We start from the raw sequence: 16,474 nt of genomic DNA on the forward strand, positions 1-16,474 counted from the left end.
CATTCTTAGCTCATGGCTCATACAACAGACGGTGAGCCAGATTTGGCTCATGGGGCTGCAGTTTGCCAGCCCCTGGCTTAGAACAAAGTGGAACAAAATGGACACTGGGCCGTCAATTGGAAGGACACATTGTACCTCAGATGCACAGCTAGGGACCTCACCAGAACACAGACGTGGTCATGAAAGACTCCCCGAAACTGCTTACTTTGGGTTGAATATTTTGTAGCTATCTTAGGCTGGCTGATACAAGAAAAGAAGTATGGAAAACAGGGAACTCACTGAAATCTCTAAAAGCTCTCATGAACTTTGATTACATTCTATCAAGTATCCCATCTCTGTGTTGATATTTCAGCTGAGAACACAAACAGGAGACCCAATAAAATCGACCTAGTGCCTGGCCTCCTACACACTATGTTCACCAATTAGTGAAGAAAACAGAAGGATAAGTGATAGAGGCACCATCAACTTCCAATCTAAGATTCCATATGGTAAAATCATTTAAAAAATGAGAAATGCCATGTTGGATATATTGAAAATATTTTATAATTAATTCTCTAGAATCCTAGCCATCTAGTACAAGAAAAAATTGTATGGTGGAACACTTCAGTATTTTTAAACAATGTAAAGACATATTTGACTAGGGGATGGCAATAAGAATTGAACAAATATAAACCTAAGCTTCCTCATTTTCCACAAAGCAACTCAACAATAAATATATTTCAGGAAACAGATGACAGAATACCTCAAATGCAAAATTCCAAAGTCATGTAGACACTTAGATTAACCAAAATTGTTTGTAAATTAAAAGATAACAGCAAAAGGTCACAAAAAGCCTATTTCTTTCATAGCGTCATGGGTGATTCTTTAAGCAGATAAACAAAGTACTGTAAAGAATGGTCAAAACTTGGCTTGAACTGTCTTCTGGTAATTATTAATCCCACTATTTGTAGTTTTGTTGTCCAAGGACAAAAGCTCCATGTGATCGATCACCTTCTGCCGTCACTTTCCAGAGAAAAGAGAGGCTGCTGCTGGTTGTTTTTTCCCTTTTCCAGCTTTCACTATGCTCTAAGCAATTAGTGGCAGATAAAATATCGTTAAAATAAAGTATCCCATTTTCTCACCAGAACTGCCAGCCCTCTTCCCAACTCACTGTTCTGCTTTGAAAGATGAACATATTTAGAAATCCTCATTTTATTCTGAGACATTTCTGCATAATCCATTATAAAACATACAGGTAATACAAAATCCAAAGGTCCTGTTTTGTTTATGGAATAAACACGTGAAGATTGAACTACATGATGACACCATGGGGAGAAATCATGGTTTCATTTATTTTCATGAGATAGTTCATGAGTGCATGACGTAAAAGCTTAAAAGTTGTCACCAAACTGTGCTAAGTATTATTAAGAGATTATGCAGGAAGAAATCTGTGCAAATTCATCTTCTTCACTCAGTATCAGATAGTAGAAAAAAAACATTTCTTTAAACAGTTTTTTTTATATTCAGGAAAACAGATTTGAAAAACTGAACAAGTAGACACCTGTTCCCTCTTTATGATCAAATAACAATGACAATGAAGGAGATTCCAAAGAAAAAAGCTGAGATGAAAAAAATCCAAATAAAAGCCAACACTGCTATTAAGATTTTTCTTTTAATATGCCATGAGATATCTTGATTGTATATTTTCCAAAGTACTTTTCCAGCCGCATCTCCCAGCCCTTCCAAAAGATTTCTCCAGTCTGTCCAATGCAATAAAGGATGCTAGATTATAGTTCTGTCCACCTTCTCTTTTCGAAAGCAAATAATCCTAAATGACTTTAATGGTCATACATTCTTATCTAATAAGGAAAAACATTTACAAAGATCAGAAACCCAGTTTTGAGACATTTGCATTAATTTTGAACTGAATCAGCATTTTGTGGGTTTTAAAAAAGGCAGCAGTTGGAATTCATGACTTGCTGACAAACACATTTCTGCTGAGGGAAGGGGAAGACAGGGATAGTGAATGCTGCATTTCTCCATTGGCCCCAAAGTGCTAATTCCACAACGGGATACATCAAAAGCAAACATGCAACTGTGGTTTTAAAACTTTTTACTGCAATATAACAATGAAGTAAACAGTAATTAGACACCTACCAATTTCCCCCCCAAAACAAACCCAAAAAATGTAAACAGGAAAATAACTCTGCCTATACTTGTACAGCTTCTCAAATCATGTTAGAAGGGTCTCACATTCAATGATCAAGAAATTTAAAATAGCAGTAATTATTTTCATTTTAAGAAAAGATTCCCCCCTCTCCCCCCTCAACCCCAAGTATTTATCATGAAAGAATGGGCTTTCTTACACATTAATTTTATACTTATTTGAAGCAGCAACAATAACCATCAATAATTTGGCATTTCTGTTTACAGTTGCTCCAATTTTTTTTTTTTTTTAATTTCACAAAGCCATTATCCAGTGTTGCCATAAAACAGGGACTGTAGATTCTAGGTAGCAAAGATTCTTTCTGAAACCACTGTTAAGTCAAAGAAATATAAAGCAGGGCATTACACTAAATTTCTGGATCTAGTACACTAAAAAGAGTGAAACCTAGGAAAAGTTACCTACTGTTTTATAGAGGAAATAAAGACCTGCAAAAGCTGACTTTTGGTTGTATAGTATTTTACACGCTGTGTGGATCTGCGGCATCTGCTAATTGAAGCAGACATGCACGGTATTTATCCCTGCCCTGTATCCTAGACCCCCCTCCCCACCCCCAAGAATCTACTACCTTATACCAAGTATTGTGGATATGAGCCCAAGTCATCCCAGACAATCCAGTGAACAAAGTTAGTGTAATGCACTGGTGTGAAGTGTGAGATAAAAAAAAGTCCCTTTCAATCTTCATCAAAGTTTTGCTGTAGAAGAAAATTGGCAGCCAAGTTCTCATTCTTCTCACAAGCAAAATATGCTTGTATCACAAGTCCTTCAGGAAATCCTAATGCCTTTAACTGGAAGAAAAGAAAGAAAACATATTATGGAGTCCAGCATAGCACTACTGACAGATCATCACTTGAAAACATACTATAAAGGACACAAAGAAGCTTGAGAATTTTACATGAATTCACCCCTATCTGAATATGGAGTCCTTGTCCAATTCAAGGGGGTAGACAGAACCCAGGCCCTTTCCTGTAACCACCTACAAATTCTTTGTTCCTAGTTAAAGCTCTTAGGCTAACAGATACTTTGATAACACTCACTGGCATTAACACTAGAAATTAGCTTCTGTGGTGGTTTAAAAATAAATGACTTTACAGAAATCTGTAAATCAAATGGCTTTTAGTACATAAGTGGTGAAGCTATGGATGAGAGCAACCAGAGGTTGCTAATTATTTGTAAAGAGAGCCACATCTTTCATTAGGGTCATATATTACTCAACCTCCTTGCCTTATGAAACACTTCATACTACAAAAATGGGTGGTCAATTATTAGTAATATTACATGATATATTTTTGAAATCAAGACATATGGTGTTTGATTTTTATTTGCTTAATTTTTATAGCATTTTAAATGGTGATACGACCCATTTAATTTTTGTCTTTCTAGTCTATTAAAAATCACTTGTAACTCAGTAACTGCTGCTATTAAAAGCCTTTAAACACTCAGGTCAACTGTCTAATTCCCTAGGTACAGCCAAATGTTATTATGTCAGCCAAATGTTATTTATGAACCCCCTTCCTCAACTGTCTCAATAGTCTTGCATTAGACTATATCAAGAAATGACTTTTAAAAACTGGGCTAAAGTCCCGATTCAGCATGATTATATTCATCCATGAAAGGAGAAGAAACTCAAAAATGATTTTGTTACCTAGGTCTTGTCCAGATTAAAGCTGGGCTAGCTGAAGTAAAAGGTAGATAGGGCACGATCCAACTATATTGCTTCTACAAGACACACACTTTAGATTCAAAGACACAAATATGCTGAAAGTAGAAGGATGGAAAAAGATATACACCATGCAAACAGTTACAAAAAGAGAGCTGAAGTGGCTATATTAATATCAGACAAAACAGACTTTAAGATTAAAAGTGGTACTAAAACAAAGGACATTTTATGATGATAAAACAATCAGAAAGACTTCATTATAAACATAGAGAACAACAGAGCCCCCAAATACATGAATCAAAAACTGACAGACTTGAAGGGAGAAATAACCAATTCAACAATAGTTGGAGACTTTAATATCCCCACGTTCTGTAATGCATACGAGAAGGCAGAAGACTGACAAGGATATAGAAGACTTGAAAAATACTATAAACCAACCAGACCTAACAGACATTTAGAGAACACTTAACAACAGCAAATTATACATCCTTCTCAAGAATACACAGAACATTCTCCATAAAGACCATGTTAAACCATAAAACAAGCCCCAATACATTTAAAAGGATTAAAATTATACAAATTATGTTATCTGACCACGATGGAATGAACTTAGAAATCAACAATGGAAGGAAATTTGGAAAATTCATAAATGTGGAAACTGATACAATCCTAAATAACCTACAGATCAAAGAAAAAAATGACAGAAGAAAATAGAAAATAGTTTGAGATGAATGAAAATAAAACCACAACACACTAAAACTTATGGGATGCTGCTGTAGCAGTGCTTGGAGGAAACCTTCTAGCTATAAATATCTACAGGCATACCTCAGAGATACTGCAGGTTCGGTTACAGACCACTGCTATAAAGCGAATATCGCAATGAAGCGGGTCACACGAATTTTTGGTTTCCCAATGCATATGAAAGTTACGTTTACACTATACTGTAGTCTATTAAGTGTGCAGCAGCATCATGTCTAAAAAAAACAATGTACATACTTTAATTAAAAAATGCTTCATTGCCGAAAGATGCTAACCATCATCTGACAGCACAGGGTTGCCACAAACCTTCAATTTATAAAAAATGCAATTAACTGCAAAATGCAACAAAGTACAATAAAAAGAGGTATGCCTATGTATTAAGACAGATATAAAATCAATAATCTAAGCTTCAACCTTAAGAAACTAGGAAAAAAAAGAGAAAACTAAATCCAAGGCAAGCAGAAGGAGATAAAATAGACACTAGAAAAAACACAGAATCAACAAAACCAAAAATTCTCACTTTTTTTCTTTAAATCAACAACACTGACAAACCTTTACCTAAACTGACAGGGAAAAAAAAAGAAATCTGAGGATTCAAATGACTAAAATCAAAAATAAATGTTGGAACATTACCACTTTTTATAGAAATAAAAACTACTATCAGGGAATACTGAGAACAACTAAGTTGTTGTATGCCAACAAACTAGATAACATATATGAAATAGACAAATTCCTAGAAAGATAAAAACCACCCCAATTGACTCAAGAAAAAAAGGAAAAATCTGAATAGCCCTATGACAAACAAAGAGATTGAATTAGTAGTCACAAAACTTCCCCAAAAGCCAGGCCCAGATAACTACACTGGTGAATTCTACCAGCCGTTTAAAGAAAAATTAACACCAATTCTTCATAAACTCTTCCAAACAACAGACGAGGAGGGAACTCATTCTGTAAGGCCAATATTACTCTGATACCAAAACCAGACAAAGACATCACAAGAAAACTACAGACCAATATTCCTTATGAATACAGATGCAGAAATCCTCAACAAAATACTAGCAGGCCAATTCCAGCAACACCCCAGGAATGCAAGGTTAGGCCAACATACAAAAAAATCCATCAGCGTAATAAGGCATATTAACAGAAAAGGGACACAACCACACAACCATCTCAATCAACACACAATTTGACAAAATCCCACACCCTTTGTGATAAAAACATCCAACACACTAGGAATAGAACTTCTTCAACCTGATAAAAGGAATCTAATGAAACGCACAGCTAACATCAAACTTAATGGTGAAAGACTAAATGTTTTATTTTCCTCTAAGATCTGGAACAAGATAAAAGATGTTGGCTCTCACCACTGCTATTCAACTATACAGAGGCGGTTCTAGATAGGACAATTAAGCAAATATATATATATATATATATATATATATATATATATATAATATGTACATATTAATAATAAAGGACATCCAGATTGAAAAAGAAGTAAAACTACGTCTACCTGCAAATGATATCTTACATATAGAAATCCTTAGGAACACACACACAAATTATCAGAATAAATGAGTTCAGAAAGGTTGCAAGATACACAAAATTAAATTGTATTTCTATATAACTAGCAATGAACAATCCAAAAATGAAATTAAGAAAAACAACTCTCTTTATAACAGCATCATAAAGAATAAAAATACTTAGAAATAAATTTAGCAAACTGAAGACTAAAGAAATTTCTTAAAGAAATTATGGAAATTCAATATGGAAAGACATCCCATTCTGTGTTCACGGCTTGGTAAAGACTTAATATTGCCAACATGGCAATACTCCCCAAATTGATCTACAGAAAAAAACACAGTATCTATCAAAATTCTAGCCAGTTTTCTTTTTGCAGAAATTAGACAAGCTAATCCTAAAATTGATATGAAATTGCAAGGGAACCACAGAGCCGAAACAATCTTGGGAAAGAAGAACAAATATGGAGCTCTCACACTTCCAGATTTCAAAACTTACAAAGCCAGAGTAATCAAGACAATGAAGGACTGGCATAAGGATAAACATATAGATCAGAACAGAACTGAAAGCCCAGAAATAAACCCTCACATTTATGGTCAACATATTTTCAACAAGGATGCCAAGACAATTTAATGGGGAAAGAACAGTATTTTCAATAAATGGTGCTGGGGCAACTGGATATACACAGGCAAAGGAAATGAAGCTAGGCTCCTACACCTCACACCGTAAACAAAAAGCAACTCGAAATGGATTATAGGCATTTTACATTACATAAATGTAATAAGAGCTATAAAACTCTTTGGACAAAATAGAGGCTTAAATCTTCTGACCTTGGGTTAGGCAATGTTTTCTTCTATGACACCAAAAGCACAAGCAACAAAAGAAAACATTTCTCCAACACAGAAATCAAGATTTGATAACTGTAACCTCAAAAATAGTTGCTCTAGAACAAGTGAGGCAATTGTCTATTTTCACTTCTATTTATTTGAGGGGGAAAAAATAACACTGCAATATATAAAGTATCTTTTTAGAAATACATAGTTACAAACCTGAACACTTGATATGTTTGTCATAAACAAAGACTAATTATAGTTCCAATGATTTTCTAAGTATTAAGTTAAAATGCACTTTCTCTGATTTCCATCTCAAAACACTTTGTAGGATAAGACAGGGCAAGTACTATGATTTCCTATTTACAAATGTTAACAATGGGGCCTAGAGAAAAATGAATGACTAGTCACAGTATCATAAAAACTAGGTTACTGCAGTGACACATGTATGGGCAGACATAAGGATGAAAAGAGAATCAGGATACCAGGTTCTGATGTTTACTACACATGTATTTTATGAAAATATTCATATACATATCTATTTACATTTTAGAGACAACAGTGAAATAAAATTTTAAATATAAATTAAAAATGGATAATCTTGAATTGGGCATATACTTTAAGATCATTTTTCTAAAACATCAATGAAAATTTTAGTTTCTTGATATATTCATAACTATTTCATGCTAGACTGGTATTCAGTGCTAGTCCCTTGGCTTCACAAAGAACACAATGGAGAGCAGGGCTGAGAAGAGACTGTCTCCACTGCAGTCCCTAGGTTAATAATGCTCTATTTGGCTCTGTCCAGTAAGAGCTATCTACTGTGATGGAAATACTCTATATCTGGGCTATCCAGTGCAGGAGCCACTAATCCCATGTGACTACTGAGCACCTGCAATGTGGCTAGTGTGACTAGGAACTGAATTTCTAAGTTTTACTGAAACTCACCCTTTCTATAGCTTCTTTTTCCTGAGGCGTTACTTGAATGTAGTTCATATGACCACTTCCAGCTTCTGCAATTCCTCCACTGCCACCTCCACTGCCTCCTCCTTGACCACCAGCTTCTTGAACTGGTTCATTTAACATCTGAATAAAATGCTCCTGATGTTGGCTAATTTGCTGCAGTGATTTGAAGGACAGAGAAAAACAAGACACTGATATAAAGTATCTTCAGGAAAATAAGAATTCTAATACAAATAAGAGAGAAAGTTCTAACTTTGCAACTGCATTATTTTAGAATGATTCTGGATTATTCAGTCTTTGGAAGGATATGATTTCTTGTACATTAAAGAAACTTCGTATTTCTGAGGTAAACAGTGAAGAATTAAAAGAATCCAAATTCTCTTTCATAAACACTCCCACCACCCCCGTCATTGTTAAAAAACTACTTGATGTATAAGAAAAAATAGAAGTTTTATATATATATATATATATATATATATATATATATATATATATATTTTATCCTCCACACTAGTAGGCAGTAGAATGCTATAACAGGGGTCCGTGATCCCCGGGCCATGGACCGGTACTGGTCTGTGGCCTGTTGGGAACTGGGCTGCACAGCAGGAGGTGAGCGAGCGAGCGGGTGGCGGGCAAGCGAGCCAAGCTTTAACTGTATTTACAGCCGCTCCCCATTGCCCCCCATTAGCGCCTGAGCTCCGCCTGTCAGATCAGCAGAGGCATTCGATTCTCATAGGAGCGCAAACCCTACTATGAACTGCGCGCTCCTTATGAGAATCTAATGCCTGATGATCTGAGGTGGAGCTGAGGTGGTGATGCTAGCGCTGGGGAGCGGCTGCAAATACAGATTATCATTAGCAGAGAGGTTTGACTGCACAGAGACCATAATAAATCAACTGCTTGCAGACTCATATCAAAACCCTATCAGTGAGTGGCAAGTGAAAACAAGCTCAGGCCTCCCACTGATTCTGCATTATGATGAGTTGTATAATTATTTCATTATATATTACAATGTAATAATAAGGGAAATAAAGTGCACAATAAATGTAATGTGCTTGAATCATCCCGAAACCATCATCCCCCGACCCTGGTCCATGGAAAAATTGTCTTCCACGAAACCAGTCCCTGGTGTCAAAAAGGTTGGGGACTGCTGCTATACAAAACTCAAATATTTCATGACCTGAGCATTAAAATAAGCCCACAGGGCTTCCCTGGTGGCTCAGTAGTTGAGAGTCCGCCTGCCAATGCATGGAACACGGGTTCGTGCCCCAGTCTGGGAAGATCCCACATGCCGCGGAGTGGCTAGGCCCATGAACCATGGCTGCTGAGCCTGTGCTCCGCAACGGGAGATGCCACAACAGTGAGAGGCCCGCGTACCACAAAAAAATAAATAAATAAAAATAAAATAAAATAAGCCCACAGGTATATTTTCTATGAGGTAGTGCGCCACTAGTAATAAGCTTGGGAAAGAGAGACCTAGACAGTTAAACATTTCTTTTTGCTAGAGTTTCTCAGATTCTGTAATAAGGTGTTTCCCAAACAAATATCTAACCCAATCCCCACCCCCAATTCTCGTTTTATCAGTACATCTATCTATAGCATGTTCTACTAAGTGCAGCTTAGAAGAACAGTTTATAGACTTGGTGAAGGAGAAGGGGTGCTCACGGACTTCTACAAAATGTGATATACTCTAAACCCATTTTTGGAAATTAACTGATTAAATAGTCACCTGCAGTAACTGAGGATTTTCTCGACCTATCTGTTGTAGCAATGCTGGAAGCAGGGAAGGATTCTGTTGAATAATTTGTCTCATCTGTTGAAACTGAGGCTGATTCCGTAAAAATTCAAGAGGGTGTCCTAAAATACACATGAACATTTTTAAACAAAAATAGCAATTACATATACAAACATAATCTAGACAGCAAACACTGTTAAGAAAAAATATGATTTGAATTCTCAGATGTATATAAAATGAAGTAAATAATGAAAACATCTTCAAACTGCACCAGCTCGCAAGTCTCATACTGCAGAAATTATTCCTATTAGCTAAGGTAGAGAGTACAGAACACTAAAAAACCAAAGTTTTCCTACAATTGCCCTGGGCACTCAATATTATCAAGTAACACGGAGAACTTGTGCCCTTCGTGCACTCTATCAAAATAAAAAGTATTAAAAGTTGTTCTTGATGCTCAAAAGTTCCTAAGAAAAATATATACCAGGATTAAGAAACACAAAAAACTTACCTACTTTAATTGCATTCAAAAGAATTATGCTTTTGAGGTTACTAAGAGTAATGAGAATTTTTTAGATGTACACTGTCATCTAAATTATTCAAGACAATCATTCAAATTAAAAATGGCCACATCGGGCTTCCCTGGTGGCGCTGTGGTTGAGAGTCCACCTGCCGATGCAGGGGACGCGGGTTCGTGCCCTGGTCCGGGGAGATCCCGCATGCTGCGGAGTGGCTGGGCCCGGGGGCCATGGCCACTGGGCCTGCGCATCCGGAACCTGTGCTCCGCAATGGGAGAGGCCACAGCAGTGAGAGGCCTGCGTACCGCCAAGAAAAAAAAAAAAAAAAAAAGGCCACATCATATGGTTATTTATTCTTCTTTGTGTAACACCAGTTTTACAGAAGAAGAAAACAAGACTCAGAAACTAAGTTACCCAATAACTGCCACTGAATGGGATAGCACCCCAAATCTGAACCAAAGCTGTGGCCTCCTCTTCTATTTCCATGCTGAATCTCAGGAAATGAGAGCCTATCCTCCGGGAGACTGCACACAAAGTGCTTAGGGATTTCTGTCAACCAGAGATGACTGCCACAATTAGAGCTAGGAAATACATAAAAGAATGATCTCTTCAAAAGTAACAGTTTGGGGGCTTCCCTGGTGGCGCAGTGATTGAGGGTCTGCCTGCCGATGCAGGGGACACGGGTTCGTGCCCCGGTCTGGGGGGATCCCGCACGCCGCGGAGCGGCTGGGCCCGTGGGCCTGTGGGCCATGGCCGCTGGGCCTGCGCGTCCGGAGCCTGTGCTCCGCAACGCAAGAGGCCACAATAGCGGGAGGCCACAACAGGGAGAGGCCCGCGTACCGCCAAAAAAATAAAATAAAATAAAAAAATAAAATAAAATAAAAGTAACAGTTTGAATTACTTTATCAATTTTACAAAGAAATAATGAAAGAGAGCATTAAATAATTCCTAGGACTACCACGGGCTCCAGGCTTTGCTTTCTAGTCAAACCTTTGCCAATGGAAGAGTGGGTGCTGTAAAGACACCTGAATTCAAGCTCTGCTTTCACCTCTAGATTCAAGATATTAAACCTCCCAGGTTTTATTTCCTTGGTTCTATAATAACCATTAAGATCCTACTGGCTTTGAAGACATTTACTGGGAGAGAAAGAGACAAGGTGAGCAAACCGTTCCAAACGGCTTCAGAATATAACACTAAATGCAAACTGGAAAGCATCTCTTCCTTAGAATAAGCTAAACAGAATATGCCCTTTACCAAAACTGTAGTAATGATGTTTAATATAAATGAGAATATCTTTTATATCCACTTAGTATAATTTCTTTTGGGCCCTTCTCTAACACTGAATAGAGAATTTAAGAGTTACTGAGATGCTCTGGGAATGAACCTCATCTCAAAAGTATTTTAGATTAAATTATTTTTTACTAAAGATTCAGGACCATTTCCTCCCCATTGAAAGATTCCACTTTACCTCCAGAACTTGTTGTCGTAGTCGTTGCTGTCGTAGTTGCTGCTGCTGCAGCCACTGAAGACTGAGGAGCCCCAGTACTCGCTGCTGGAGGGGGGTCAACCACAGCCTGACTTTCTCTATCTCCGGGAATTCCCTATAACACAATTTCCAAGCTTTAACATAGCTCATCATTCAAAGTTAGTTAAATATTACACGGAGTAAGAGACTTATGCATCTATTTAATATCCTTGTCTAATTTCTAAAAGCATCAAACAGATGTCTGCTTCAATTAAATGTAAAGGATCAAGACATATCTGAAATCTTCACATACTCAAATCAGATTAGAAATGGCCTCAATGTGGTATAGATAAACCCATACTGCTATAATATACAGTAGCATTGTCCAACAGAACTTTCCATGATGACGGAACAGCTCTATATCTATGCTGTCCAATAAAATACCCATTAGCCCCAAGTAGCTACTGAGAACTTGAAATGTGGCTAATGGTACTGAGACACTTAAAATTTTAACTTACTTTTAATTTTCTTACATTTAAATAGCTACTTGTACTTGATAGTACTCAACAGCTACCCTACTAGACAGTGTACATCTAGGATATAAAGTAAACAATTTTGCAATTAAAAAAATAAATCATGAAATGTTTATCCAGCAACACATGTTAACATCTAACACCAAAGTATTGGGCAAGACCCTAAACTTGCATAGAAGTAATGGTGTCTAACATTATAAGGCTAATTATTTAAATTTTCAAAGTATCAACACAAATCTTATTAAAATTAGACACATCTGGCTTTTATGTTATATATCACTCTAATTGATTTTTGAACCTCACAGAAACTTTCACCAGCTCAGTGACAGAAAGGATTGTATTTTTAACCCTAGCCTTAAGATCATCCAAAGAGATTTTGATGCACACATGGCAGTTGTGAAGTGATCACTGGAAAAAGAGTCTAATGGAGACAGAGCAGGTGATGACAGCAGCCAAGTGAGGAGGATGTCCTCTACTGATCCATGGTTCTGAGAAAGCGTCATCTAGAAATGTATCACATACAAAAACTTAAAATTGATTATTCAAAAATTACAAAAAATAAAGGGAATTCCCTAGAGGTTCAGTGGTTAGGACTCCACACTTTCACTGCCAAAGGCATGGGTTCAATCCCTGGTCAGGGAACTAAGATCCCACAAGCTGCATGGCGCAGCCAAAAAAAAAAGTAAATAGGTATAAAAGAATCTTAAATAATTAAGTATTTAGGTAATGCTTTTTCTAAGTTTGTGGCATTTATCTTCTGAAGTTATTATAACTTAAAACTGCACTAAGATTTTTGGAACACCCCTATTTTGATAAACGATTTATAAGACTTCTCATATATAACTTATTAAAGTCTTTATGAAATCTTCATAGATTTTGGAAGGAGAATAAAGGAGAAAATATTGTATTTGAATATGAGATGGTAATAGTAATTGCTTCCATTTCCCAGTAAATCAGAAGCCAAAATCATAAACATATGAAGAATGAACGGTAATAAACAGCAGGATAATGGCTGCCTATATTAGAAGTTTATTGTAGGCATTGCAAACAAATGTTTTTCACAATCCACCAATTCAAACCCTTAGATGAGGAGCTATCAAGTGCTAACAAACTATATAGACCGAGGATCCAAAAGCCTCCATCAAATTCTCAAACAAGTTTGTTAAACTAAAAAGTTAATCACCATTGCTACAGATCTACCTCAAATTCTCATAGTATTTAGCCCTTTATTAGATCATTATTTCTCCTTTCCCATACACTCACCCTCACTTACACAGAAGTGTCAAAAACTAGTAACAGTTAAAGGTAGCCCCTTTTTTCCAGTCTATGAAACAAACAGTAAATATATAAAACTTTAAACTGTTTCATGAACTTATCTCTCATCTATTCATTTGTATTTGATGCTAAATAGCAGCAACTGTGAAGAGTGATCCATTTTTTTATACCTCAAAATTTCAAATCTATTAGATCAAAATATTTGATATCATTAAATTTATGCAGAATTCCAAATCAGGTATAAATTAGAGCCATTCTATGAAAGGAAAGGCAATATTTTAACATAATATGTATTTTTGGGGGGAGGGGAGGAATGAGCGGCAACCACAAACAGATCCACAGTAACTATCAATCCAGTATGATTCCTCAATTTCAAACAAAATGATAATTAAATGAACTGCCAGCATTTTAAAGACTCTCAAGAGGACAATGGGAAAAAGAATTCAAATGATATGCTAAGAAAAGATTTTGTGACTCTCATGCAAATAAGTAGGCAAATGACTGGTGGTAGAGAAGCACAGTTATCTTATCTGCTCGTGACAGGGACTCTCCTGAAACTACGCTCTCAAAAGGAGTTTCTAACAGAAGTACAACTGGAAACAAAGGAATGGATTAAACTTGTGGATGGTATTCCCCGAAGAGTTAGGATCTGAGATGATATTTAAGGTAATTGAGACTTTTGATAATATTCCAACACACCAAAGAATTATAGAATAAAATGTTAAGACTAAAAAGTTAATCCAATGTTATTGCAAACTTCTACACTTTGCTTTTGACCCATGTCACATTTGTAAAACAGACATTCATTGTCATAAAATATCACGGGTTTCAGTCCATGCCCACAACAATCTATTTCTCAAAAACCTTCATTAGTAGAAAACAAAACCCAATAATTTATTCAAAATTCCCTCGACTGCTACTGACTATAAATAAGCTAACAATTCAAATGCCAACAGAACCAGTCATAATTTCATACATTAAATTAAATGCATGATGCTGTCAGGTAACAGGGAATGGACAGGAAGACAGTGAATTAAAGAGTCTACAACCTAAAACTTTTCCTAAATCTGGGATCTGAGTTGTCCAGATAAACCAGATTATCTGAACTTTTAAGTGAAATCTCCCAGTTTTTAAAAGCTGGCAACTAATTAAGAAATTTACACATAGTACAAAATTTGGCTTGGGCTTCCAACTTGAAACTTTTGCTCTAAATAGCACATCCAGGATTATGCTTGGCAGGCAAAAAAGCTACTAAAATGTTGGATTCAATTAGATTTAAAATCTGCCCCACCCCTACCCCTCTAACACACAGCTGTCATCCTTTGAGGGTACTACTCCAAGTGGATAGCAAATTTTACAACCCATTTAGCCACGTTGTTTTCTAATTGAAAATCCTATCAAAATCTTTTAGAAGAGGTTACATTTTATTAACACAAAATGTTAACATACTAAGAAAAATAAAAGCGTTATGTAAATTATCTAGCATACATCATTATTATCTTCTGAATTGTTACTATCCCTTTAAAATCTCTGTTTCTTTGAGATTTTGTTCTTAAACAACTAGAACAAAGAAAGCAAAATGTTTCTCACCATTAAAAGATACTCCACTGCTCTGTCAGGGTTGTTGAAACTGGCTCTCAGGGCTGCAATTACTTGCTCTCGTTCGTAGCCCATTGACATGATCTCAGTTACCATATTCTCGTAAGACTGACCTGTCACTAAAAAAAGGTGTGTGTGGGTGGAAGAAGGGGAAAGAGAAAGAAAATTTAATAAATAAACAATCTCCATGTAATGTGAGTGCATATACGTATACACTGTTTCAGGCACTACAGTGCCAGGAATACAAAGATGAGTAACAGTTATCAACTACAACATATATGTGGTAGGTAGAATAATCCACCCCCTCCCATCCCTGGAAACTATTAAGTAAGTCAGGTTACAAGGCAAAAGGGAATTAAGGTTGCTAATCAGCTGACTTTAAGATAGGGAAATCATCCTGGATTACCTGGGTGGGTCCGATGTAATCTTAAGGGTCCTTAAAAGTAGGAGGGAAACAGATGAGAGGGTCGGAGAAATAGATGTAAGGAAGAGAGGGACAAAAGCAGGGTCAGAGATGCTATGCTGCCACCTTTGATGACAGAGGAAAGGGATATGAGCCAAGATATGTGGTCAGCCTCTAGAAGTTGGAAAGGACACAGAACAAATTCTCCCCTAGAGTCTCCAGAAAGGAATGCAGCTCTGATTTTAGCCCAGTGAGCTCCATACCAGACTTCTAACCTACAGTACTATAATAAGATAATAAACCTGTTGTTTTATACCACTAAGTTGTGGTACAGAGCAGCAATGGAAAATACAGTATGTTTAATACACATAATAAAAATATCAAGTGTAGCACAAACACAGAAAAGAATTAGCAAGTCAGGGCAGGCAAACTGGAAGAAGAGACAGATGAACTGATTTTTGAGAACAAGTCGCAGGGACACTTCACAAAATCAACTGTGCTGTAATAAGTTGTTTTCCTTGGACACCTTCCGTTATCAAAGCAGAGGGGAAAAGGAGGTTGGAAGCTAGAAAGTTAGAATGTCCCATACCGTATAAAACTGGTACAATTATCCCTGTAAGGCATTTCCCACAGGATCTCTCCAACTCTGACTCACTTCATGGAAATGTCAGACAACACTCTGATTTAAAGAAAGCCAACTCTCTCCCACTAAACTTAAAGCTACCACACTTCTTGTCCATCTCCCACCCTTTCCTGCCCACCTAATTATCTTGATCAGCAGTTAACTATGTCCTAGAATGTCATCCTAAAAACAAAAACACGCCTCCCTTGACTGCATCCCAATTCTCTTTCAGGAATTGGTCCATCCGTCTGCTCTCCTCCCTTCACAGCCATAGCTGTCTGTACACGCGGTGTCCACTTCTCACATTCTGCTCACTCCACAACCAATACCAGCATGTGACTTTGGATCTCAAAGATTCCCCCTCAAACATGCCCCACCATTTATCATCTGC

At 36.8% G+C, this 16,474-nt stretch overlaps 1 protein-coding gene across 1 annotated transcript in view; it reads right to left on the reverse strand.

Moving 5' to 3' along the window:
• Positions 1–558: 558 nt before the first annotated feature.
• Positions 559–16,474, reverse strand: part of RAD23B (RAD23 homolog B, nucleotide excision repair protein) — a 45,324-nt gene continuing 29,408 nt past the window's right edge. Inside the window, exons 7-11 of the mRNA XM_082842120.1 lie at positions 15,050–15,177; positions 11,655–11,787; positions 9,666–9,793; positions 7,922–8,092; positions 559–2,991 (exon numbers count right to left, since the gene is read on the reverse strand). Of these exons, the coding sequence (XP_082698246.1) occupies positions 2,878–2,991; positions 7,922–8,092; positions 9,666–9,793; positions 11,655–11,787; positions 15,050–15,177 (674 nt within the window). The 3' untranslated portion in view covers positions 559–2,877. The remainder of the gene's footprint in view (positions 2,992–7,921; positions 8,093–9,665; positions 9,794–11,654; positions 11,788–15,049; positions 15,178–16,474) is intronic.

Source organism: Leucopleurus acutus (assembly GCF_964270905.1).
Source record: "Leucopleurus acutus genome assembly, chromosome: 7".
NCBI lineage: Eukaryota > Metazoa > Chordata > Mammalia > Artiodactyla > Delphinidae > Leucopleurus > Leucopleurus acutus.